This window comes from Monodelphis domestica, chromosome 3 (assembly GCF_027887165.1).
Source record: "Monodelphis domestica isolate mMonDom1 chromosome 3, mMonDom1.pri, whole genome shotgun sequence".
Classification (NCBI taxonomy): domain Eukaryota; kingdom Metazoa; phylum Chordata; class Mammalia; order Didelphimorphia; family Didelphidae; genus Monodelphis; species Monodelphis domestica.
Window position 1 is genome coordinate 377,408,274 of NC_077229.1, and position 26,825 is coordinate 377,435,098.

At 36.6% G+C, this 26,825-nt stretch overlaps 1 protein-coding gene across 1 annotated transcript in view; it reads left to right on the forward strand.

Annotated features, from left to right (window-relative positions):
- The first annotated feature begins 494 nt into the window (after positions 1-494).
- Positions 495-26,825, forward strand: part of DNAH5 (dynein axonemal heavy chain 5) — a 439,069-nt gene continuing 412,738 nt past the window's right edge. The window contains exon 1 of the mRNA XM_001372730.4: positions 495-2,019. Within this exon, the coding sequence (XP_001372767.4) occupies positions 2,002-2,019 (18 nt within the window). The 5' untranslated portion in view covers positions 495-2,001. The remainder of the gene's footprint in view (positions 2,020-26,825) is intronic.

Genomic DNA, 26,825 nt, shown 5'->3' on the forward strand with positions numbered 1-26,825 from the left:
CTCTAAAGTATTTTAACATAAGATCATTGGTTTTTAGAGATGAATGGTTTAGGAGTGGTCCTTTAATTTCAAACTTTTTTTTTTAAACAGGGAAAGAGAATGAGGTCCAAATGAGTTAAATAACTTGGTTAAGGTCACATAGTAAGTGGCCAGCTGAATTTAAACACAGGGCCTCTCCTTCCAAATCCAAATAATATGCTGTATTCTTAATAGTTGTGTTCTGGAAACAAATAAGCTACTTCTTGTTTCTCAACCAAAACTCTATAAATTTCAGGTCAGGACAGGAAACTGTCTTTGGACAGTTTATGGGGCAGAGATTTATGGGGAGGTAAGATTTCTTGCACTGGCCAGTCAAATGAAAGCAGCTGTTAAGGGCCTTATTGGTCCCCTTAAGTGATATAATAAATACATAATAAATAATTTTCCAAATTATTAAATGGACAAATACTTTGCATCCAGTCATTCTGTCTGGTGGAGTGGATGGGGAGAGGCATTGGGAGTACATTGTGACCTTGAATACTATCTTTGTGACCTTGAATAAATCTTAACCTCTCTGACCCAGACAACTCTCTAAGACACTAATTTGCTGATCATAGGATCAAATGATCATAGACTCAGACTTGGAAGGATCACATCCAGTTCAGCTCCCCCTTTTTATAGCTCAGGAGACTGAGGGAGGATCAGTGACTTGCCCAAGGTCACACAGGAAGTAAATAACTGAGGCTGAAGTTACATTCAGGTTAGAGTTAACACATGCTAAAATTATGTACTATGAATTGTGAGAATCTACTAAAAATTAGGCGCTGTTATTCTCACCTTCATGTATTTTACAATCTAGGTGTTCTTTGATACAAACCTGAAGTTTAGGGCTTACTTGTTATGGATGTCTGATCCTTTAAAGTCAGAAAATTTCTCAGATTGGGGTTAGAGGGGAAAAAACAGAGAAGAAAACATCACTTCACTGAAGAAGTGAGTGAGACACAACTTAAGCCCCAGGTGTCAGGAATCCACGATTATTTTCTCTTTTGAACCAGATTATAGTGGGTGAGGCTGACTTTGAGCTAAATAAAATTCACTTTACTTGGGTGGGGGGAAGATCTTTAGATCCAAAGTTTATCATTTTATAGGCAAGATTAAGGAAAAAAATTGGAACTTTGTCTTCCTAGATTTTGGGATACAACATGTAAACAATTGCCTTTGTACTGACAAGTTTTTATTACTCAATAAAACATCTTTATTAATGCCAGGAGATTGAGTTTATTCCGACGAAAGAAAGAGCTAAATGTAGTTAAGTCCAAAGTTAGTGTTATTGATAGTTTTATGTTCCATTGGATTCTAATCAGTAGTAATTGCTGATAACTGAAAAGGAAACAAAATAAGTGTATGAAAGCATCAAAAGCCTTAGATGTTTAATTTAAATTTGAAACAATTTAAATGGCCCTTTGTAACTATTTTCCTTTTAAAAGACACTGGGTTCCTTCAGAGTAGTACAAAAATGAGTATATAGATGAAGTGTGAATGACATTTAGAATGGGCAGGCTTCAAACTACTATCGACTTTACCAAAAGACAAAGCTAGGAAAAAGTTGGAACGAATGAAACCGGACTAAACAAACCACCACTTCAGTTTTCTCCTTTGCCTGGAGCCTAATTGCAAGTGGGCTGCCAAGCAAGTTGATACAAGTCACTGAAGCACCAAAGAGAGGGTAAGAACAGGACAGGGCAAGAATGTGAAGGGGAGGGGGAAAGAGAGGGCAACGGGGTTGTGGAGCTCCGAGTATAAGAGGATTCCTCATCCCCATGGCAACAGTGTTAGCAGCAAACAGCCCAGTACTTAGAAAGAGGTGGCCTGACTGGTTGGGCGGACCCGGAGGCCAAAATAGGCAGGAGCGGCAGCAGCTGTAGCAGTGGGGGCACCTGGGGGCAGGTAGGACTCAAAGAGAGGCAAGGCCAAGGAGTGCCCCTGACCGAAGAAAGAAAACCTGGAAAGCCGACCGGAACCATGGAGAAGGAGAAACTGGTACAGTGTGAATGCCTTTTACTTAAGACCCCACTGGGCTCTTGGGAGCATGCTCAGTTGCATAGCTAGAGACTCAGTAGTTTCATCTGCTGAGGGGATGTGCGTGAGTGTGTGTGTGTGTGTCTATCTGTCTGTGTCTGTGTTGTGTTTTGGTTTTTTAACTTTTAAATTTCTAGTTGAAGCGCCGGTTGTCACAGAGAGAATAGCACTCACTGTGAACCAGGTTTGACTGGACTCAGGCTAAAACAGTACTGTCTACTTGCTTAAATCAAATTGTACACCGCTAGGAGGGGCAAATCTTGCCATCAGCATCTTCTGCCAACCCCAACATCCTTTCACACCCCTCCCTGCCTCCACTCCTCGGAACTTCGGGATAAGCGGGAGCCCACTGGTTCAGCAATTCAGCAAACATCAAAGAGACTCAGGTGTGCCCAGGTTACCTACCCTTGTGCTGTGTTTTAGGCTTGTAATTATAAAGGGGAATCAATCAATAGATATGGTGAATTTTTCTTTTTACCAGATATTTGCCTGTAATGTGAATTTTACTTCATATACCCTTTCTAGGTTCAAGTTCCACTTACCTGTTGGCTTTAAAAAAAAAAAAAACCCTTATCTTCTGTTTTAGAATTGATACTAAGTATCTGCTTTAGGATAAGGGCTGGGGCAGGTGTGGTTAAGTGACAGGGTAACACAGCTAGGAAGTGCCCGAGACTAGATTTGAACCCTGTCCCCCTGACTCTAGACCTAATTCTATTCACTAAGTTACCTAGTTTCTCTGGCTTTTTTTTTTTTTTAGTTTAAGGAAAACTACGATAAAAGACCTGTTTTGAGATTTCACTTTGGCATAGAAAGTTCCTCAATGTGAGTTACTTATATCTATGATAATCGTAGTCCTGGTCCCCAAGCCAAATATTAACTCCGATAAAACATATTGTAAGAAACTTTATTATACATCATATGTATAATAGTATACATCATAGTTTATTAAAACAAAAATATCAATAATTGCATTTTAATGCACTGTATAATAACAAATTGTTAGACTAATTCTGTGTAAATGATCATTCAGATTTTTCTTTCTTGTTGCCATGTTTAGCTTTCCTAAGAATTTGCTGTTATTATTATCATCTTTAAAATCAACCTTTAAAAGAATCCTATAGCTTTTTGTTTCAGTAAAATATTCTCATATTCGTGACATTATATAGACTGTAATATGAGCCTCTTGATAGGTTGTTCTTATTTCACTGATTAAAGATACTTTCTACTTCTCCTAAACCTTTAAGGGGGAAAAGAGGGTTAAAAAAAACAACAACAATTTTTGAAGCCATCAAAGAAAATTATGATCCTGAAATAACATTGTTTATGCTAATTGAAATGAACTTATTTCTTTATTTTTAAGGTCCACATTTAATAGATCTCCTTTCTTTTTACAAAATCCTGCTCCCCAGTGATTAATAAACTGAGGTGGTTATAAAATGCTCTCTTGTTCTTATATTTTATTAATTACTATAGGTCATCTTGGAGTTTAAGTGAATAAACTGACAATTAAAGGTAAAATAATTTAAAAGGAAAGAAATTTTTCCATAATTTTGTTCTAGAGACATTTAGAGAAATGCCACAAGAAATATATACTGTTTTTCGAATCACCTTGGCAATTTGTGTGTATCCTCATATCCACACACTTCACAATTCACATACTCTTCTAGCTAAGTAAGCAACATAGACATTTGCAAGTGAAAAGTGTTGAATTGGCAGTGTCAGATCACTGAGAAATGCAACAAGAAAAAAGGGGAGGGCTCATTCTTCCAGTCCATTCCTAAGCAAATCATTGGCCCAAGGCTCATGCTGGTTTTTCTAAGGGATTTTGTCAGCTCTTGTCTAAGTGGGTTGTATATTTTGTATATAAACACATTTCTGTGATTAAATGTGTTGGGGAAAATTATGAAGCAAATATATATATACACCAAATTAAAATAAAAGGCACACAATTAGGAATGAAATTATTCCCAATTTTAATATATAACCTTATACTAAATTACTCTTCTTTTGGCTATCACATACAAAAAAAGTACCCCCTTTCCCTTCTAAATTTGATTTGATTATACCTTGAGATCCAGTCTTATTATTCAAAGTAAGATGATATATATGCACATATTTCTAGGAATTGGCCACCCACTAACTTAGAAACTTTAGGAGGAAGTTTACAGTGAAATTTTACTCTTGGGGTGTGCTAAGTTTTTTCCTGGTAGAGTGTGTAATGTAGTAAATGATCCACTCTTTGTTTTTTTCTTCTACAGTGTTTGCATTTACTTTCAGATATCGTATGCTTTCCATCTATCAGACAAGCAAAGAGCTTAACAGTTCTCTTCTTTTATTTTTCTGTTCAATAAAAATCAGTCCTTCAAGTTAAGCCATGCCCTTTGCTGCAGAAACGCTTGATTCTTTAGGTTTATTGATGTTACTCCATTGCAGTGAATAAGCTAACCAGCGACTACTCAAGCCACAGTTTGCTACCACCTTTAAAAGGGGCAGAGATAGAATTACAAGTTCATCTCTTGATGGAGCCATCATAGAGCATCTTGAGGGGATTCATTGTTTGCTCTTTTTATATGTGTGTTTATCTCTATAAAGTATTGATCCTGACATTTGACTTCACCTGTGTAGTAAAACTCCCACTGAGGATAATACTTCTAACAAAGGAAAATACTTCTAACAATGCAACTGCTCTGAAATTTAAGAATCTTAGAGAATTGGCTGGGGGGGGGTTGTGGGGGGCAATAAGTCTAATTGTCTTTGTTAAAGTCACCTAACTAGTATGTGCCAGAGACAGAACATGAATCCAGTTCTTTCTTACTTTGAGTCTGGCTCTCTGATGTATATCTCATCTATAGATGGCAAGTCCTTTCTTTCACTCTGTGCATGGCAAAGCTCACTCTGAATGGTGGTGAATGGCATATAGGGTCTTTTGGGAATAAGAATGATCTGGATTCAAGGCTGGTCTCTGACATTGTGGTAATAATACATAAATATACATATATAATATATAACAACATTACACAAATATTGAGAGAGATGAACATAGATATCTAGATCTACATCAGAGACAAATATATCTAGTAATATCTAGAGTTAGATCTGGACATGTATAGAGATATCCAGATCTAGATCTCAAAGCATGTACATCATCAAGATAAATAGATTTCTATCTTTCAGTGTAGATATACATCCATCCATAGGTTTTTTCTCTCTCTCTCTCTTTCTGTTTCTCTCTCTCTCTCTCTTCACCCTCTCCCTCTCCTAGTTGTATGAACTTGCAAGTCACACTCTCGATGCCTGTAGACTATTCAAGTCCAAGATTCTATGTGACTGTGGTACTGATTTGCACCAATCCAAATATGTATAAATAAGTGTGCATATCATACATACTCTTTTGAGCAAAGTAGAATATTTGACTAGCATTAGTTATGAATCAGATACTGTCTATTTCACTACTGTTTCACTAAAATGGAGAATGCAAGAAGGGGAGTAATATGTGTAATTAGATTGGAATGGAAGATTGGAATCAGATTGTGAAGAACTGTAAGTGCCAAACTGAGGATTTTGTTTTTGTCCTTAAAGGCAAAAGAGAGCTAATGAATCTCTTTAGGCAGACACACAAAACACAAAACAGAGGAGTGATATGATCACAACTTTATTCCAGGAATATCACTTTGGTGCTGTGAAGGCTTGATTGAGAGAAGAGATGTTAGAAAATCAGTAGGAGAGTATCACCTTGTTTGTATGGTCAGAAGAGAAGTGATAAAGACCTGAATTAGGTTGATTATTATGAATGGAGAGAAGAGACATGACAGAAATGTTGTAGAAGCAGATTTGACAACATTTAGTACCTGACTGAACATGTGTGATGAAGGAGAGGGAAAAGTCTGGGGTGTTTCCAAGTTTGTGAACCTGAGAGGCTTAGAATAGTGATGGTTTGGAGTTTGGAAAAAGGGGTGGGTTTAGGGGAAAAGATAATGAGTTCTATTTTGGATATTAGAATTTTTGTTGCTTATGAGGCTTTCATATAGAACTGTTCTACAGTAGGTAGTTGGAGATAAGTAGATTTGGGATTCATCTGCATAGATAATATCAAAGGCAGCTGATGAAATCACAAATAGAGTAATCAGATAGCAGTAATTCTTAATCTTTTTGTATGTCACAAACCCCTTTGACTGTCTGGTCAGGGCTATGGAGTGCTTCTCAGATTTTAAAAACCTTAATTGAAAGAAATACTAAATATTAGTTCAAGTTCTGAGAAAATAAAGATGTAATTTTTTTTTTCATTCAAGTTCATAGAATCCCATGGACCCTAGTTTAAGAAACTTTGCTGTATAGAGAAGACTCGGCAACTGTTCTTGGAATACATGCCATGATCAGGGACAGGATGTGGATCCTGAACTGGCAGATATTGAGATGGATCAGTCAGACAGGTAGGAGGAGAACCATGAGAAAGCAGAGTCACAAAACATGTAGAGAAGTGAGGGGGTCCAGGGGAGGAAGTAAATAGCAGTGTCAAATACTAAGGAAGAGTCCAGAAGGATGAGCTTGGCTAAAAAACCGTTGAATGTAGAATAAAATAGTCTTTGGTGAACCAGCATGAAGAGTAGCTCTGGTCCTACACTTACTGTTTTGTCCTTCCTTTTCCCAACTAAGTTGTGTCCTCTCCTTTTCTGGCTACTAGAGTTAATAAAATAATTTGGATCCAGATCATGCTATGTTTGTTTCAGTTCAATGTAATTTAATCCAAGAAGTATTTATTTGGTACATATTATTGGCCAGGTACCAAACTCTTTGTTCTGTGGATACCAAGACAAAAACAATTCCTACCCTCAAAGACTTTATATTCTACCTCAGACAAAACTATGCACACTGATTAATAATACAGAATGAATGCAGAGTAAATACAAAGTAATTTTGGGGAGAATGGGCCCCCAGAGACCAGCACAAAACTGGAGAGATGGGAGGATGCCTCTGGTGGTACCTGAGTGGTGATTTGAAGGAACCTAGAGAGTGTGAGTTATGGGTGAGGAGAGAGTAAGTGCATTCCAGAGGTGGGGAATATGTCTATGCAGAGACATGGGGAGAAAGACATGGAACTTCCTGTATGGGGAATAGTAAATTGGCCCATTTTTTTCAGGCATGTAAAGCAAGAGTAGGGGAGTAATCTGCAGTCAGTCTGGAAATAGGTTGGAATGGGATTCTAACAGATTTTAAATGCCAGAGTCTGTATTTTATCCTAGAGGCAATGTTGGGAAGTTCATGCCAGAGAGAATTTTGTTTACTTTTTTTTTCCAGAGAAAGAACTGTGAATTTTAATACAGGAGAAAATCAACTGCTTGATCACATGGTTTGATGGGGATTTGATTGGGGATGTAGATCACTCTAGTACAAATATCAATAATATGGAAATCGGTCTTTGATAATTGACAAATGCCAAACCCAGTGGAATTGAGCATTGTCCATGTACTAGTGGAGGAGGGAAAGAACATTATCATGTAACCATGGAAAAATTCTTTCAAATAAAATTTTAAAATGAGGAAAGAGGAACAAAGATTAAATGATTGCTTTCAGCTAAAGTCTTGAGAGACAAATCCTAGTTATAGACTTCAACACCTGTTGAAGGAGGTTGTCTGACTTAACATTACCAGCTAGGAAATGACTAACCCATCTCTTTAAATCCACTGACCAATGTCTCTTCTGAATAAAGGCCCAGGGGCAAGAGGGGCAAAAGAATAACCATCCAAGAGAAGCTATTGATATTGACAAATATTTATTATATGCATAAAATAAAAGCTTTTAGACAAGGTAAGGTATACTTCTTAAGGATCCTCAACTCACTCAAGGAACTTTTTTCTATGAATGAAGGAAGGGGAGGGCAGCAAATTTCTCAAGAAAAAGTAATAAAGGTAAGAATACTGGTGGTCTTCAGTGGATGAGTGGCTGGAGTGTCTGAGTTAGTGTCAAAATGTAGGGAGATGAAAGTCAAGGTAAACAGGTTGAACTTTATCCTTCAAGGTAATGGGAAACCTCAAAACCTATTGAAGTAGGATTGACAGTAGCAGTAAAGAAAGATCATGGGTAAGAGTAAGAATCAGGCTTCTTTTTCTTAAAAGAGGTGGGTTGGAAGGGACAGAAAAGAACTAGAACCAGTGAGCCAAGTTTTGGAGATCAGACAAGTTATTGTAATGAAAATTTCCAAATTTCTATTATAACAAAATATGATGGTTTGGAAGGCAGATTCTCAGTCATAAAATATCTTCAAAGACAATGTGAATTACAACTTGTTGGGGACTTTTAATTTTTATTACTAATAAACATAAAAAGCCCTTCCAAACCTAAAACAAAATATGTAAACACAAAGAAGTGGACTTTATATGAAACCAGGAATGCTAGCTTCATACCATTTTCTTTAAGTATAAAATTCTTTACTTTCATTTCAAAACATTTGTCATGCTATTTGAACTTCTCTTCCTTTGTGTGAATTTACAATATTGCAATGGCCATTAAGACATTATTGCTAAACCCAACCTCTCATTTCTCCTCCTAAACAGTGTTGAGAGGATTTCTAACACCAACAAAATTAATCCCCATATTGGGATTAATCACCATAGTCTGTCAAAAAAATATGGGTTTCTTTATCCGTCCCGAGTCCATCTCTTCTGTCTCAAAACTTGGTTGTCCAGTTTTTTTCATTACTTTCAGCATTATTTCTCTTTACATTGTTGATTTTAATTCTTGATTCTGCTCATTTCACTCAGCATCAGTTCACACTACCAGGATTCTTTCTACATTTCTCTGAATTCCTTTGGTTCTATTCCAAACTTCACACTCAGTTCTGGTCTTTCCATCAAGAATGCCTGAAAATCTTCTACTGAATCAAATGTCCATTTTTTCCCATAAAGGATTATGCCGAGTTTTGAAGGATAAATTATTCTAGGTTGTAAACCCAAGTCTTTTGCTTCTCTAAATATTATATTCCAAGATCTCCTCTCATTTAATGTTGAAGCTGCAAAGTCTTGTGTGATCCTAATTGTAACTCCTTGGTATTTGAACTGTTTCATTCTTGATTCTTGCAATATTTTCTCCTTGATATGGAAATTCTGAATCTTAACTATGACATTCCTGGGAGTTTTCATTTGAAGATTTCTTATAAGAGGTGATCTATGGATTCTTTCAATTTCCTCTTCCTTCTGGTCCTAATAAATCTGGGCAGTTTTCAGTTATGATTTCTTGAAAAATAGTATCTAAGCTTTTTACTAGATCAGTGTTTTCAGGGAGCCCAATAATTTTAATATTATCTCTTCTTGACCAGTTTTCTAAATCAGTTGTTTTTGATACCAGGTATCTTACATTTTCTTCTTCCAGTTTTTCAGTCTTTTGATTTTGTTCCAATATTTCTTGCTGTCTTAAGGAGTCATTGATTTCTGTTTGATCTATTCTTGCTTCCAAGAACTCTACTTTTTGGGAAAGGTTTTCCACATTCTCTTCTAAGTGATTTAATTTACTTCCAATTCTTTCCTCTATGACTCGTATTTCACTTTTTATCTCTTCTTTCATTTGTTCTAAGAATTGATGAAATTCTTGTGGAAAATTTATTTTTTCCTTAAAGTCTCTAGTTAGAGTTGTTATAGAGTTGCTCATTCCTTCATCTTGAGGATCTCTGGGTTTGATTCTGGATGTTATTTTCATCTTTAATTTATTCATCTCTCCAGGTTTTGTTCCTGAAATGGGATTTTCTCCTGGAACTGAGTTATGACACAGATAGACCTTCTGGGTATGTTGACTGCTTATGTTGGGTCTTATCTTGGAGCCCATGTGTTCTGGCACTGACCTCCACATCCTAAGATTAGGCCTCTTTGGATTTTTAAAAGTTCAGAACTGGATCTAAAGGATCTACTGTCAGGAACCTCAGAGTTCTTGGGACTGGACTATACTGTTTTGATAGCTATGGACAGCTACTTTTCTCAGTAGAGTAGATAGTTTGAAATTCCACGACAGTTTGAATCCTAGATGATAACTTTTTGTAAATGTTCAAGAAAGAATTCTTGTCCAGAAATGAGATGACCTCTTCCAACTATGATTCTAATTTCACACAGTAGAAGCCAGAATTCCAACTCAGGTTTTAAATTTGATTTCCAGTCCTTCATTCACTTTACCATATGCTTGCTTCTTGCCCTCTTATTTTATAGTGAGAAAAAGCACTGTTATTCAAAAGAAGTCATAGCCCTAAAAGTTCCTCTTGGGTGTCACTGGAATTCCAAAATTCGCTTCACTCAAGAGTCAGTCTATTAATTTCTGCAAGATTAGTTCAAGATTTGACTGTATAGGTATTTGTCTCACTCTTTTGTTTACTTCTTAAAGCTCATGAACCATGAGTCTGGATACAAATTTGAAAATCAAACTCCAGGGAGGAAGATAAAATATGCCATGGGCTTTACAGCTGTTATAATGCAAAACCTAAAAACATGAAGTCAGCCAACTATTGTGCACTGGTGATAAAACAGGAGGGGAAACAGTCACATTTTAAATTAATCCTTTTTTTTTTTTAAACCCTTATCTTCCTCCGTCTTGGAGTCAATACTGTGTATTGGCTCCAAGGCAGAAGAGTGGTAAGGGCTAGGCAATGGGGGTCAAGTGACTTGCCCAGAGTCACACAGCTGGGAAGTGACTGAGGCCAGATTTGAACCTAGGACCTCCCATCTCTAGGACTGACTCTCAATCCACTGAGCTACCCAGCTGCCCCCTAATTCTTTTTTCTTATCATTGTGAGTTTTAATTGATTTCCAAGCCTGCTCAGTCTAAAAGAAACAGCTGAGGTATGGTTTTAGGACCAGAGGTACAAATTGATTTAATTAAAGGATGCCAAACATGCTAGTGACTTTATATGGTTCTTTACTCATTCATTAAAAATTATGTAACATTGTTCATTTCATTTTCAGACCTTTTTTTCTTCAACAAAATTCCATTTTCCCTCTTCCTAACCTGGTTGGGTCCTAACAACCAAAACAATCATAGAGTAATTGGAGATCTTTTATGAATGATAAAGATCTCTCCACTTTTACTAGAACAAAGTTATTACAAAGGTATCAATTTGGTGTACAAAGCATACAAAGCTAAGTGATAAGAGCATTGTTCTGTCTCAGGGACTCCTAGACAATTGGTTCTTTTACCCCATGCTGCACCACCAGATTTCTGTATTTGGGACCTGGAGATCTTGTCTTCTTAGTCCACACCTATTTTGCTGTGGGTCTATTTGCAAGATGCCTTTCAGACTTTATTTTTTTAATATCAATACACCATTGGTACTTTACCTGTGACTATGTCTTTCTGTAGACATTAGTAGAAAGTTTCTTGAAACACATCAAACTATTGTTTAAATATATATTTTCTGGTTACTCTAAGACATTGTCTTCAGGTATATTTGTACAAATTATATATTACATATTTATGTGGTGTGGAAAACTCAACATCTGCATTCACATGTATCCTCAGAAACGTAGTCAGTTCTATAGAGACTCATTAATTCCTCAATTCAATTTAATCCAACAAACAGTTTTATATTTCTCTTACAAGTAAGGAAAAATTTTATATACTAAGTTGAAGTATTAAAAATGATAGAGCCCCAACCCTCGAGGAGTTTATTGAGTAGTAGAAGCAAGATGAAATATATAAATAACTATACATGCTCCATGGCAGAAGTGCAAAGGAAGGGGTCAGACAAAATGCAATGAGAAGTGTAAAGAAGGTGCATCACTAAATTGAAACTCATGGAAAACTTGATGCAAATAGTAGCCCCTGAGTCAGTCAGTCAGTCAGCCTCTAGTTCTAAGTACCTGTCACAAGATGAATGTAAGAGACTGTAGAAGTCACAGTTTATAGACCACTGGAATTGGATTTATAAGAATTCACAAAGCTTATGACAGACTTGGATAGATAAGGTACTTTTAGTGAATTATGGCCTGGGGGAGGAGGGGCAGGGAGATGTTACAATAAAACAGGGAAACCAGCCTGACACCTTTGCACAAAATTGTCTGGAAGAGTTAGTCTTTGCTGCTGTTGTTAAATCCTTTTTAATCATGTCCAACTTTCAGTGATCTCATTTTTATGTTTTTTTTTAAACACTTGCCTTCCATTTTAGAATAGATACTATGTATTGGTTCTAAGGCAGAAGAAGGCAATGGCAATTAAGTGGCTTACCTAGGGTTGCATAGCTAGCAAATGTCTGAGGTCAGATTTTAAACCATTGAAACCATATAGATGCCCCTATAGGGTTTTCTTGGCAAAGATACTGGAGTTATTTGCCATTTCCTTCTCCAAATATAGTCTTTGATATATTTTCTTTTTATTTTCCATACTTATAAAGGTTTGGAAGAAGCAGGGGAGAAAGGGGATTTGTATTTGTTTTTGTTTCTGCATTTTTAAACCAATTAAGGGATCTTCTTTTAAGGATGCCTCAGCTGAAAACACTTGAATAGATAATGCCCCAGAAGTGTATTAGGTCGTAGGTCTTATGTATGAGTAAAAACCTGGACTAAGAGATAAGAGACTCTGGTGTTGGTCATTATGTTTGATCTCTCATGGTTAAGGTATTTATGCAAGATAAAATTTGTAAAATGCTTAGCACATCATAGGATTTTTAAAAAGAACTCTTACCTTCTGTCTTACAATCAACACTAAGTATTGGTTCCAAGGTGGAAGAACTGTAAGGACTGGGCAATTGGGGTTAAGTGAACTGCCCAGGGTAATACAGATAGGAAGTGTTTGAGGTCAGATCTGAACACTGAATACTTAATAAATGCTTGTTTTTTCTCCCTTCTCTTCTCTTGTTCAAAGAGCAGCAAGGAAGTCAGTGCCATTGAATCACATAGTACAGTGATGGGCAACCTTTTGAGCTTGGTGTGTCAAAATTCACCAAAAAACTGAGCCTATCTCAGGTGGTGTGCCACTTAGAGAAAAAAAAAAAACACAATTTCACAATACTTATAGTTTAAATAACAAAAATGTATAATTTTAATATATAAATGTATTTAATAAGTCAAAAACTAATTATTTAACTTACCTGCTTGGTGACTTCTTTGTTCATCTGTCAGTCAATTTCTTTTGTTGGTTTTGATATTATTTAACTTGTATGGGGTGTTGTAAAATAAGATAAGTGAGGGGGAGGGGGAATTCTTTAACCTGCCTATTAGTGACTTTTTTGTTGCTGTATTTCATTGGCAAAATCTTCAATTGAAGGTTGGTATTTTGTACACTTCAAACCCAAGCAAGCGCTACTAACTTCATCTGTCAATCTGTTTCCTTTGTTGGTTTTATATTATTTAATGCTGAGAATATGGTCTCACAAAAGTACATAGAGGGGAAAAATTGTGAGTAAAGCCATTGCTATGTTATTCAGGGTGCTAAAAGTAATCAGTTCTAGACACTCCTGGGTTGCATGTGGGCCAGAGCCCTGCCCAATCTTCCACTGGCCTGACTGGGCCCCTCCCCTCCCCAGTTGGCTTGCCCAGGGTGCTGCAGAGCAGTGTCTGCCACCCGCCAGCCTGCCTGCCTGCCCCTGTGCTCCTTCCACTGGTGTGCTCCTCCTCCCCACCCCTGTGGAAGCCCCACATACCACTGCCACCATTTACTGTTACTTACCCCTGACCCTGCAGCCAGTGCCTGGAGCAGCCCTTTCCCCCACATTCCTGGCATGGCCAGGGCTGTAGGTGTGAGGCTCCCCAGGCAGCTCCTGGCCCGAGGTGCGCTGAGCCCGCATGAGGCCACATGTCATCAAAAATGACTATGTGTGTCAGTGTTGATATGTGGGTCATAGATTCGCCATCATGGACATAGTACATATATATGTATATAATACAATTTATTATTAGTGTATCTAATGTTAATGTCTTGCTGCATGTTTAATTTGTTAATTAAACTTTATTATAAGTATTTATGCACAAGAAAATCATGTTATATATGGAGTCAGAGGTATTTGTGTATATCCAAATTTTCAGTCTTGGAAAACTATTTTGGATACTGGGGTTGGAGTATTGTATAAGAAGACTGAAAATGGAGGAAGGGGTCATGTTATAAAGGTCATTATAATCCAAATAAAAATTTATTGTTGATCTTGGTAGTAATGGAAAACCACTGGAGTTTATTGGCTGGTATGTGTATATGTGTGTGTGTGTGTGTGTGCATGTGTGTGTGCAAGAGAGAGAGAAAGAGAAAGAGAGTGAGAGTGAGAGAGAGAGATGATGATGATGATGGTCAGGTTTATACTTTAGGCACATCTATTTCATAGTTCAATGGACAATGGACTAGAGTAGGGTGACACTGAAGGTATGGGACCAAACTAGCAGGCTATTGCAATAGTCTAGGCATGAAGTGATGATGGCCTTTTGCTTCACTGATGGCATTGTAAGAGGTGATAAATAGACTTATATGAGAAGTAATACAAAGGTGTAATCAGGGAAGAGAAAAGAATTTGGGAGGAAAGATAATGAATTGCCTTTTGAACAGATTGAGTTTAAGATATCTACAGGATATCTAATTTGAGATATTTGAGAATTTGAAATGAGAGACTGGAGGGTGGGAGATAGGTTAGGACATTATTTAAAAAATCTAAAATTCACTTACATAGAGATGATAATTTTGAGATGATGAAATCACTACCAAGGAAAATAATAGAGAGTTAGAAAAAAGAATGTCCAGGACAGATCTTTGGGGGATACCCAGTTTTAGGAGGCACAGAAGGGATGAAAATATGGCAAAGGAGACTAATAAGGAGTCATCAGATAAACTGAAGGAAAACCAGGAGACAAGTGCCATAAAAATATTGACCAAAAAAAATTATCAGGGAAAGAAAGTGATTGACAGGATCAGAGGCTATAGAAAAGTCTAGAAGGATGAAGGCTGAGAAAAGGTCAGTAGGGTTGGCAATTTAGAGGTCACTGGTAAATTTGAGAAGTTTCTGATGATGGATGATGTCAGAAGTTAAAATGAAGAGAAAAAAGGAGACAAGCATAAATTGTAGATGGCTTTCTAAAAGAGATTACCCACAAAAGGGAGGAAAGCTATAGAATGATAGATGATGGGAATCTATGGATCAAGTTTATTTTGTTAGTGGCCTTGTCAAAGAGAAAGCCACCTATTTATGTGAAAGAGGTTTGGAGGTAGATGTACAGTAGCAAGATGTATGTGTTGCAAAATGAGGCAGAGGAGAGAGAAGGGAGCTTCTATTTTTGGAGGTGAAAAAAAAGGCAAAGTTCTCAGCTGAGAAGGTGGAGGAAGAGGAGCCAGAATTTTAGAAGTAAGAAATGATTTAGAAAAGTCACTGTGTTGAGTGGGTTAGTGAATCATTTAGGGAGCTGTAAATGGATTGCCTTGCAGCAATAAGATCCCATTTGTGATTATGTAACCTATATTTATAGTGGATCCAGTCAGCTTGCAAGTATTATCACTGGATCAAAAAGTATGTACAATGACTTTTGGGGCATAGTTCCAAAAGTCTTTTTCAGAATTGTTGAACCAATTCATAATTCTACCAACAGTGCATTAGTGTGACTATTTTTGTCCCTTAGCCCTTCCTACAATTGTCATTTTCCTCTTTTTGAATCTTTGCCAATCTAAAGGATGTGAGATGGAACCTCAGATTTACTTTAATTTGTATTTCTTTTTTAGTGATTTGGAAGTGTTTTTTTTTAAGGTGGCTATGATTAGTTTGATTTTTTACTTTGAAAACTGCCTATTCATATGAGGAATGATTCATTTTTATAAATTTGAAAGAGTTCTTAATATATATCTTGGAAATGAGAACTTTATCAGAGAAATATGCTGCAACTGTTTCCCCCAGTTAACCTGCTTGCCTCCTAACATTAATAGATTAAAGAGAAAAAAACAACTTAAATTTTATGTAATCAGTATTCTACCATTTTATCTTCTTTGCTCATGAACTGTTACCTTATACATAGAATGGAAAGGCAATTTCTTCCTTGCTCTTCTAATTTGTTTTTGATATCACCGTTTTTGTCTAAGCCATTTAGCCATTTGTAGTTTATTTTGGTATATGGTCTGAGTTGTTGGGCTGTACTTATATTCAGTCAAATTGTTTTCCATTTTCTAGGGGTTTTATTTTATTTTATTTTTTTCAGGTAGGTAATTCAGCAACAAGAGTCTCTGGGCTGTGTTCTGTATGTTGTGCATGTAATCTCTTTAAGTGATTGGCCTCTATTCTTTAAGCATTTTAAACCAGTTTTGATGATTCCTGCTTTGTATTATATTTTGAGTCCTGGTGCTGCTAGGTTCTCTTCCTTTTGAGGTTCTTGACTTACTGTTCCTCCACATGAATTTCATTATTCTTTTATTTTTTCTCTATAAAATAATCCTTTGGCAGGTTGATTAGTATGGCATTAGATAAGTAAATTTATTTGCTGGTATTACATTTTTTTCTCATATTGAGCGGAATGACCTATTCATGAACAATTAATTGTTCTTATTTAGTTCTATATTTTTGTAAAAAGTATTTCATAGATATTTTTATAGGGTTTCTGAGTATGTTTTGGAAAATATATTCCCAAATATAGTCTCTGTTTTATAATTATTTTAAACTGAATTTCTCTTTCCTATATGGTTTTGTTAGTAATTCCCAGGAGTGCTAATGATTTATTTGGATGTATTTTCTATTCTTTAACTTTGCTGAATATATGGTTTTAATTAATTTTAGTTGATTCTTTGGATTTTTTTTTTAATTCTTACCTTCCTTCTTGGAGTCAATACTGTATATTGGCTCCAAGGCAGAAGAGTGGTAAGGGCTAGGCAATGGGGGTCAAGTGACTTGCCCAGGGTCACACAGTTGGGAACTGTCTGAGGCCTGATTTGAACCTAGGACCTCCCATCTCTAGGCCTGGCTCTCAATCCACTGAGTTACCCAGCTGCCCCCAGATTCTTTGGATTTTTTAATCACAAGTGTCAAAGATGCTGTCAGGCCACACGTGGCCCACAACACACATCTGTGGTCTGAAACAGTCTAAAAAGTAATTGGGAAATATTTAACAAAATAAACAAAAATACAATTCAACATAGAAAAATAGTACATTTTTCATTTTTAATTTCTTTGTTTAAAACATTACATTTTTTCCAAAGTACATTACATTCCAGATTATGCTGCATGTAATTTTTAATAATAATTTAATGATATTTGGTGATCCATTTTCTCTTTCTCCCTCTTACCCTTCTCCCCTCCCTGTGAGACAGAAGGCATATGATATAGTTTATACATGTGCTATCATGTAATATCTATATTTGTCATGTTGTAAAGACACACTGCTTATACTAGGGAAAAAAGCATAAATGAAATGAAGTGAAAAATGATATACTTCAATCTGCATTCATATGTACATGGTTTTTTAAGTCAATTTGTGGCCTGCAGGGATTTTTATGTACTGTTTCATGCCCCTTGTTTCTATTTGAGTTTGACATTACTGCTCTAGTATGTGCAAAGAAATGATTTTATCTCTTCTTTGCCTCTTTTTATTTATCTTGCTGTTGTAGTTAGCATTTCTAACACTGTACTAAATAGTAGTAGCATTAATGGATTTTCTGGCTTTACTCTTGATCTTATCTGAAAGGCTTCTCACTTTTTTCCATTACCTAGACTGTTTATTTTTGGTTTTAGAGAGATACTACCAATCCTATTTTTAAAAAGTACCATTTGTTCCTATGCTTTCTAGGGTTTTAATAAATAAATGGGCATTGTATTTTGTCAAAAGCCTTTTTTGCACCTTTAAATGCAATCATATAATTTTATTATTTTTATATTTATTTTGCTAATATTTTTATAATTTTATTATTCTAATATATTTTGTTATGTTATTCAGGAAGCCTTTCCTAATCCTCCTAAATTCTAGTGCCTTTCCTCTATTAGTCATTTCCATTTTATACTCTATGCCGGTGATGGAGAACCTTTTAGAAATGGAGTGCCAGGCCCTGCCCCCACCACATCCCCAGATGAAGTGCTCTGCCCATGCCCCCCTCCCCCAGACCTTCCCTTCATTGAGTGCTGGATGTGCCCCCTCCTTACTCCACCCAGGGGAGCAAGGAAGCACTTCCATTGGACTGCTGGTGAGGAGGGGGGGTAGGTGATATAGTCTTGCTTTGGGAGAGGGAGGGATGCAATCATTGTGCTCCCCTCTAGTTAAGTGAGCTATGATCCCCTCAAACCTAGAAAAAAAAGCAAAAAAGTCCCAGCTTAAAGGAAACCCTTTATTTACAGGAAAATATGACCCTCAGGTTAGATGACATTATCCTGACATATTCACCCCATCATATTCCTGAAGGGGGTATCCCCCAAATGAAACTTTTTAGCAAACGGTCAAGAGTTGAAGTCAGGTTTTAATCTTGATGCAGGACTGATTGCTGTTACCTCAGACAAGACACTCTTCTGTTTTCCAGAGCTTGTAGACCACCTATTTTCCCTCAGGCAGGCCCCCCTTTGAATGCAAATTAAACAGGTTAGTAAGAAGTGAGTGAAAGAATAATGAAAATTAAGCCCAAATTTGCTTGTGAAAGAAACTGGGGAAGGGAGCTGAAGAACAGTGAAGAGGCTATTAGCCTAGCTTCAGGTTCATGAAACTTATTCCTAAATCACTAGACTACAATTTTGAACATTTTTAAAATACAAACTCAGAAGACACATCCCCAAGTCCCAAAAATACTTTGTATCGTAAAGACACTGGTTGGTTCTGATAGTAAAGACACAAGTTGTTTCTGTCTCACTGGGGCCAAAGTTAATTAAGAGGCCATTGTATTCTGAATGGGGTGGAGCAAGCTTGTCCTGAAAGGGATGCTGCCTTGAAGAGACCTGCTTACTAACTCCTTCTGGGGACAGAGCCAAGGGAGCAGTTCAGCATGAGCCTCTCTGGTTTGCTAGTTAGGAACTCTGGCAAACTCTGTGCTAAAAGGACTGGTGCACTGGGTCCTTGGTATGCATACCCCCAGAGAAGTCTAAGCATGCCATCTCTGACATGCATTCCATAGGCTTGCCATCATGGCTCTATATATTTTCTGAGCATAGTTATTTGTATATTGTTCCCTTCCTTCTCCCAATTAGAATGTGAATTTCCTGGGCCCAAGAACTGTTTTTTTTTACCTTTCTTTGAATCTCTAGCATTTAGCACAGTGCCTGGCACATAGTTGGTACTTAATAAATGTTTATTACTCATTTACTATAAGTTTGTTTATATTGAACCAATTCTATATATCTGGTATAAATCCAACCTGTTCATAATGTTTATTCTTTTTAATATGATGTAACTCTTTTGCAAATATTTTATTTAAAATCTTAAATCAGCATTCATTAATGACATTGTTCTATACTTTCTCTCCTTTGTCTTTCCTTGGTTTGAATATCAAAACCAATTTTTGTATCATTGGAAAGATCAAAAAGATTCTTTTGTTATTTCCTTTGCAAACAGTTTAATATTAGAATTAATTATTTTTAAAATATTTGTTACAATTCACTTGTAAATCTCTCTGGTTATAGATTATTTTCCTTTGAGAATTCATTTGTGGCTAGTCCGATTTTTTTTCTTGATAGCAGTTATTTATATAATGTATTCTTCTGTTAATTTGGACATTGTTTATAATTTGTTTAAAATATATTAAATTTACATCTATGTTAATATAAATACCCTTTATTTTTAAGTTCCCTTTGGATTCATTTTACTTGGATACTTTTTTCTCTTGATTTGTGACTGTTATTTAAAAAAAATATAATTAGGGTATGTATTATTCTCATTGTTTTTTTCTTTTCTTTTCATGTCTTCATATATTTCCCTTATTTTCTTTATTTGAAATGCTGATAAGAACATGAATAAACAGATCTAATATTACATTACTAGAACAGCTGTAAATATTTTTATAAAATAAGGAAATACACATCAAGTTGATATGTATAAATATGCATTATTTGTCTTTTTTAACAACATAATAAAATTCATTACATTAAAATATCACAATCTATTCAGTCATTTCTCCCATTCATTGCTTTTATATTATTTCTAGTTATTTTGCCACTTAATTTGATCATTTTATCCTGTCTGGTACTCAGTAAACAAAATATATATTTTGCTAGATTTGTCCTTAGGCAGCAGATGCAATCTGTTGCCAGGATCATACTCTTTCCCAAACACATTTTTCCAGCTAGGTCATACCTAGTGGAACTTTTGTTCCCCTCACGGATGCTGGATTACCTTCCTAGAATGATGAATGTTAAGGTAAGACTTTTGCAAAATATTTATGTTCTCTAAGCTATTGTTGTCTTAACAAGAAACTATGGATTATGTATTTGCCTAGGCTTAGATCTATTACTAACCTCATGCAAGTGTGTGTGGGCTCTCCAGATATCTATTTTATTTAACTTATAAAAAGTTCTGTTCATCTCTAACTTCTATCCTGTTTATTTTTTTTTATTAGGTTTATCTAATTCTGATAGAGGATAATTAAAGTCTGCTGCTATTGTTATTTTGTTTTCTCTTTCCATCTGTATCTCATTTATAGTTTTTCCTTAAAAAATCTGGGTCCTAGAGAATTTGGTGCAAACAGGTCCAATATTGATAACACTTCATTATCCATAGTTCTCCCCCCCCCCCAACATAATATAGTTATCCTGTTCATCCCTTCCAGTCATATCCAATCTAGTTCCAACTCTGTCAGAGATCATGTCTGCTACCCCTGCTTTCTCAATAGTTTGGTTCTTTTTTTCTTTGCTTGATCATTTTTATTTGTTTACTTATTAGTTATTTTTAAATTTTAGCAGCCAGACCAGTAGCCTCAATTAATGACTTTTTTCCTAGGGTCTGTTATGGTAGGATTTGGGGTGAGGAAAGAACAAGAACAAAACATATAAATTCTGATTTATTGTTTGGGAAGGGTAGGAAGGAATAAGAATTTAGGAATAAACTTATACTTAATTTAAAAGCGAATATCTATAACTAACTAAACTATATTACTAATCTAAACATCAACTTCACAATATCCAAGTCTCAAACCAGGAGTCCAATCAAATAGGGCCAAGAACTCAAGTTGGTAGATGTCCAAGTAGGTCCAGAGATCTTCTCACTGATGCTGCCAGCAGAACAGGTCCAGAAACCCTCTTTCCTCTGCTGGTCACAGGAGAAAATCCTCTTCTAACTTTAATCTCAAATCCTTCAGGAGAGAAGACTATTGGGCAGATAGAATCTTCTCCCTGATCCCTCAGGCTCCCATGTGACCCTTGGTCACATGCTACTGTCAATCATTCTCTAAGGTTTGCATCTCTCAGCTTTTGCAACAGTTTTTGCAAACCTTTTCATCCTTTATCACAGGTCCCAGGGTTCCTTTTGTATTGATGTATGTTTTCTCAGTTTTCAGGATTTTTGTGTATGTGTTAGTTTTCTCTTGGTTCCTATTTAGTTTTTGTGGTTTTTGTAGTCCAGAGTTGCATGCACTTCTGATTCCCCTCAAGCTACAGTCTATGATTGATTTCAGGTGCTCCAACCAGAGTCTGTGTGCAGTTCTGCTAGTGCAAACTATAAACAGCCAATCCACCTCTCACTCTGGCAACAACCAAGTATTCCAATATCCTAGGAGTGACCAGAGTTGATGGGGCCTCATTCCCTCAGTAAACACACTCACCTGTGTGAACTCTTTCCTCATTCCTCTTTTACTGCCATAGCCCAGTGCAGAGCAAGTGTTTTTTTGGCCTCCAAAGTCCCTTGTTTGTTAGCAATGAGACTTGAGTTTCTGTACTCTGAGCCTGGTGCCTGCTGACTCTAAAGTCCCCAAGCTATGGGTCAGCCAGGATCTCTGGAACTAAGGCCACAGAAGATAAAACTGTTCCCAGAGCCTTCCACCTGCAGATCCAGATTCTAATGACAGGTTCCCCTCGCTCAGCAAAAAAGGTGAGGTCATTAATCTTGCCTTTCAGGGCTGTCTTGTGGATTTCCTCTGTTTGCTCTGTTCTTGCCCTCAGGACTTATGGTAGTGGCACTGAGGCCAGGGAAGTCAGAAATCTTCCTTCCTAGTTGTCCTTGACTTTAGCTTTACTCTGAACTCCCATCTGTTTTTGCCACTTTCATTGTTGATTTTATGGAGTTATTTTTGGTTGTTGGGATTTTAGGAGAGTAAGATCTGTCATCTTGAAACAATGCAAATGTTAATTTTAAATTGCTACTAATTTTATTGTTCAATTTCAATTTTTTAAATTTCACTTTTGTTCATCTTTGATTTTTAGAATTTCTATTTTGGTGTTTAATTGGGGTTTAAATTTTTAAAAATTTTGTTTCTGTTTTATTTTTTAGTTGCATGCCCAGTTCATTGATTTATTTTTTGTCTTTTGTTTTGATGAGAACATTTAGAGACATATTTTCCTACTGGGGCCTGGTTTTGCTTTATCCCATAAGTTTTGGCATACCATCTCGTCTTTATCTTCCTCGATTAAATTTAAATGCTCTATTATTTGTTCTCACTCACCAATTCTTTAGGATTATTTAATCTCCAGTACATTTAAATTTTTTCCTTCAAAGGCCCAATTGTTACAAAATGTTTTTACTGAATTATATTTATGCTCTTCGGCAATTTTTGGTGAGGTTCCCCCAACATAGTCAATAATTGTAAGAGTATTGTGTACAACTGAGGAATATGTAAATTCCTTTATGTTCCTTTTCAGTAATTGGTAAATATCATCTCTAAGTTTTCTAAAATTTTATTTAGTTCTTTAGCTTATTTCTTGATTATATTTTTTGTTAGATTTGAGTAGTTTTTTCTTAAAAGTTATATTGAGGTCTCCTATTATTACAGTTTTAACATCTTATTTCTCCATACAATTTAAACTTGGAAACAGACCTGTTAGTTTTTTTTTGTGAAGGGAATTGCATTAACTGAATATGCCAATGACTCCTCATAAGGGTTGGTCTCATTGACTGGTGTCCTATGATACAACAATCTTCAAATAATATCAGGGGATTGAGACCATATTTTTGCTTCTAGATCTTCTCTACCACTAGATCATTGGGAAGGTCACAACAAAAAAAGGGGACGATTGTGGAAAGGAAATTAGACTGACAGTTTTTTGGGGAAGGGGCCAACTGGGTATGGCAGTTGGGTCTTGTGACTAGCACTTCCTTCCTGCCGGGAGTGACAGTTGGGTCTGGTGACTAGCACTTCCTTCCTGCTGGGAGTGACAGTTGGGTCTGGTGACTAGCACTTCCTTCCTGCTGCGGTGGAACTGGCTTCCGGGTGTTGGAGGAGAGAGGAGCTTGTTCAGCCCAGTCTGGAGTGGCATGCTCTTCTTGGTTCAGCTGGAAGATTCAGGCCCAGTTGCTTCTGAAGGTTAGACCTGTTCTTGTTTGCTTTCTATCTACTGCTAAGATTCTGAATTATACAAAACTGGACTGATATAGAGTAGACGGGAGTGGGACAAACTCTCCACCAGCCTCTGGGGCCTGGCCTCAGGTCTGAAGCTAAGGAAAAACTCCAATTCCAACTGGTTATTAAACTTTGTATTATTTGAATTCACAGTCATATAAGTGGACTATCTTTTCTGGTCATAGAGGGAGCTGAACTTCAGTTCAGTCAGTCCAGGACAAACAGGCCCTATCTGACCCCTGCTGCTTCCTCTCAGCAGGGGGCATCTCCCTCCCTTGCCTCACCAAGCAATATTCCCTCTCTCTCCTTAACTCCTCCATACTCCATACAAACCTCCCTTTATCCCCCTTTTTTCCCAATCCTATTTCCTTTCTCAATAAATATTACAGAGGTATAGCTTCCAAAGATTATATTGTTTTTCATTAACAGCTACCAACTACTAGATGAGTTAAGTTCCATGGAAAGATGAAGTATTTGAAGCATTTTTAAAAAGTATTTTGGTGTATAGCTTCCAATATGTTTGGTGATTTTTTTTGCATTCTATTAGAAAGAACCTTGGCAGGATTATTTTTGGGGTTGCTAAACTGAGACTTACAGTATTAAGGTGTTTATCATCACTAACCCTATTTCTATTTCATAAAATCAAGTTACATTCACCTTTTGGCTCCATAAACTTCTCATTTTTCTTCAGTGCAATCAGAACTCGTGGCTACCTAATTCACAGTTGTAACAGAATATAGCTCTGCTTCCCTAGCTGAAGTCTGCTGGAAGTGTTCTTGTCCCTTGATCTTTTTCTGATAGGATAAGTTGTGCTCAATTTTTCATTGTTCATTTGTTTTTCCATGGACTTCTGCCTTTAGAACTGAGCATATAGGAATAATCTGTCACTTTTATTCCTTGGCCCACACATGAGAAAGATGTCTTAGAGACAGCCATTTTAGAGAGGCATTTTTCTCTGTTGCCAGAACTTATTCTGTGCTGTCTAACTTTCCTTCAAATTTACTTTCCACAGTAGCTGTTCATAATCAATCTGCTTTCTATCTCCTTCAAGAATGACCAGATGTTTGCTTAGATCCTGCTGTCTGGTAATCTGCTGCCCACTTGGAATAGTCTTCAAAGCATTTACATCTTTCATCTTGATGGCTCTTTTGATTAGTAGCCTCTAGGTCAACCTGTTTCTAAGGCATGCAAAATTAGAGGGCTTTTCTCCCTCATGCTAACACTTCTTGATGAACTAGCTATAGGTCCAGGATAGGATTCCAGTTTTTACAAATGACTTTTATAATCTTTGCAAATAATACAACTCCATGAGTCTTTTGGGACCTATGATTTTAGATTGCATCTGAGATGAATATGATCCTTTGAGGTTTTCCATTTAGTTGCTTCTGTTTCTCAACATCCTTTTCCTGCCACAGCTGAAATATTTCATTGGCATGTTATGTTAAGGTCCTGGATGGTTTCTCCTGAGGAAGGAGGTTGCTAAGTCTTATTAATTCTACCTAAACATAATTTCTCTCTCTTTTTAAACCTTTACTTTCTGTCTTATAGTTGATATTTAGTATTGGTTCCCAGGGAGAAGAGTTGGAAGTGCTGGGCAACTGGGTAAAGGTGACTTGTCCAGGGTCACACACCTGTCTGAGACCAGATTTAAATACAGGAACCCCTGTCTCCAAGCCTGGCTCTCAGTCCACTAAACCACCTATCTCTGCTCCCTATACAATCATTTCTTACATTCATCTACTTTTCTCTATTCACACTACAACTACTATAGGTAAGACCCTCATCACCTCTTACCTCAATTGTGGCGATAGTCTCTTAATTAGTCCCTCTGCCTCTAATGTTCTCCTCTGTCTAATTCATCCTCCACAAAGCTGCCAAATTGATTTTCTGCATAGATCTGACCCTGTCACTTTCCTGTTCAAGATGCTTCATTACTCCCTATTGCCTTTAAGATAAAATACAAAAACCTCCATTTGCTATTTAATGCCTTTCATGTCTGGCTCCAACTTATCTTTCGGGACTGATTTCCTAACACTTCTACTAATGTAGTCTGTGTTTCTGCCAAACTGGCCTGCTTACTGCTACTCCCATGTGACCTTTAGTCTCTGACCTCTCTGTCTTTCCATTATTGTCCCTCAGGCCTGGATTGCTTACTGACCTTCATTCTGCTTATTAATATCCTAAACTCTCTTTAAGACTCAGTTTAACAGGTACCTCACAAGGCTTTTCCTGCTCCATAAAATTGTTTGTACTTTCTGTTCCCAATTCCATATGATTTTGTACTTCATGCCTTTTGTTTTTAATTATTATGAACAAGTTGTTTCTCCCCAATAGAATATAAGCTCACTTCAGAGATTTATTTTTGTCTTTGCATCTTCCAGGGACTCCCACAGATCTAGTGCATAGCTTAATAGACAGGAGCTTAATAAACACATTATAGGTGAATAGAGGAGATACTTCTCTGAGAAGCTTCTCCATTCTTTTTTAATGAATCTTTAGAACTTGTACCAGTAGGAATAAAGGTTGATCTTCATCTCTGGTTCTATTCCTCCCAAACTGGGAGATTGTAGAACCCCTCATTTTTTGTGAGGATTTTGCATCTTCCTCCTTCTGATCCTCAGTGGGAGGTCTAGTGACCAGTAGAGGGACAATCTCTGTAACTCTTATCACTCCAGGAATGCTGCAATGTTCTACCAGCTTGGCTATATTACAGAACCCATAGATCTGTCTGCCTTCTTGTATACTTTAACAATTACATTGTACTTACTCCAACTATACAATAGTATCTTAGTAATGCATTTTCAATAACCTTGTCCCCATAGTAAGCAAGCATTATTAAAGTTAGCAGGCTCCCACAAAATGAATTCCCTTTTCTTACAACGTTTGAAAGATTTAGCAACTTTCACTTAATTTAGCTTAGCAATATAAAATAGAGCCCAAGAAATGGAAATATTTAATAATATGACCATATGATGATTAAGTCCCAGCAGTAACAACAAAATTTTGAGCTGTCAATACTACTAAAAATAGGGAGAATTAAAAAAAACAAAACAAACCAATACTTCTTACCCAAAGGGAATATTCTAGCCTGTCCAAGTATTCAAACAGGCTTACAAATAATTGTACGACTGCCAAAAATGTTTCCCTGGATAATATTCCCACATATCTTTGGACCCCATAAACACTAAGAACCATGGTGGGCACATGGCAGTTGGTCAAGCAGTTCTTGGTTCCCATAACTATAATGGGGGCTTTTATCTCTGAGTATATCAGTTAAATTATCTTTCATCCTCAGCAAACATTGTCTCTTAACATCTTTTCCCTTATCAGAATGTTACTTTATTTATCTACCTTTTTCAATTCATAATTATAATGTACAGATT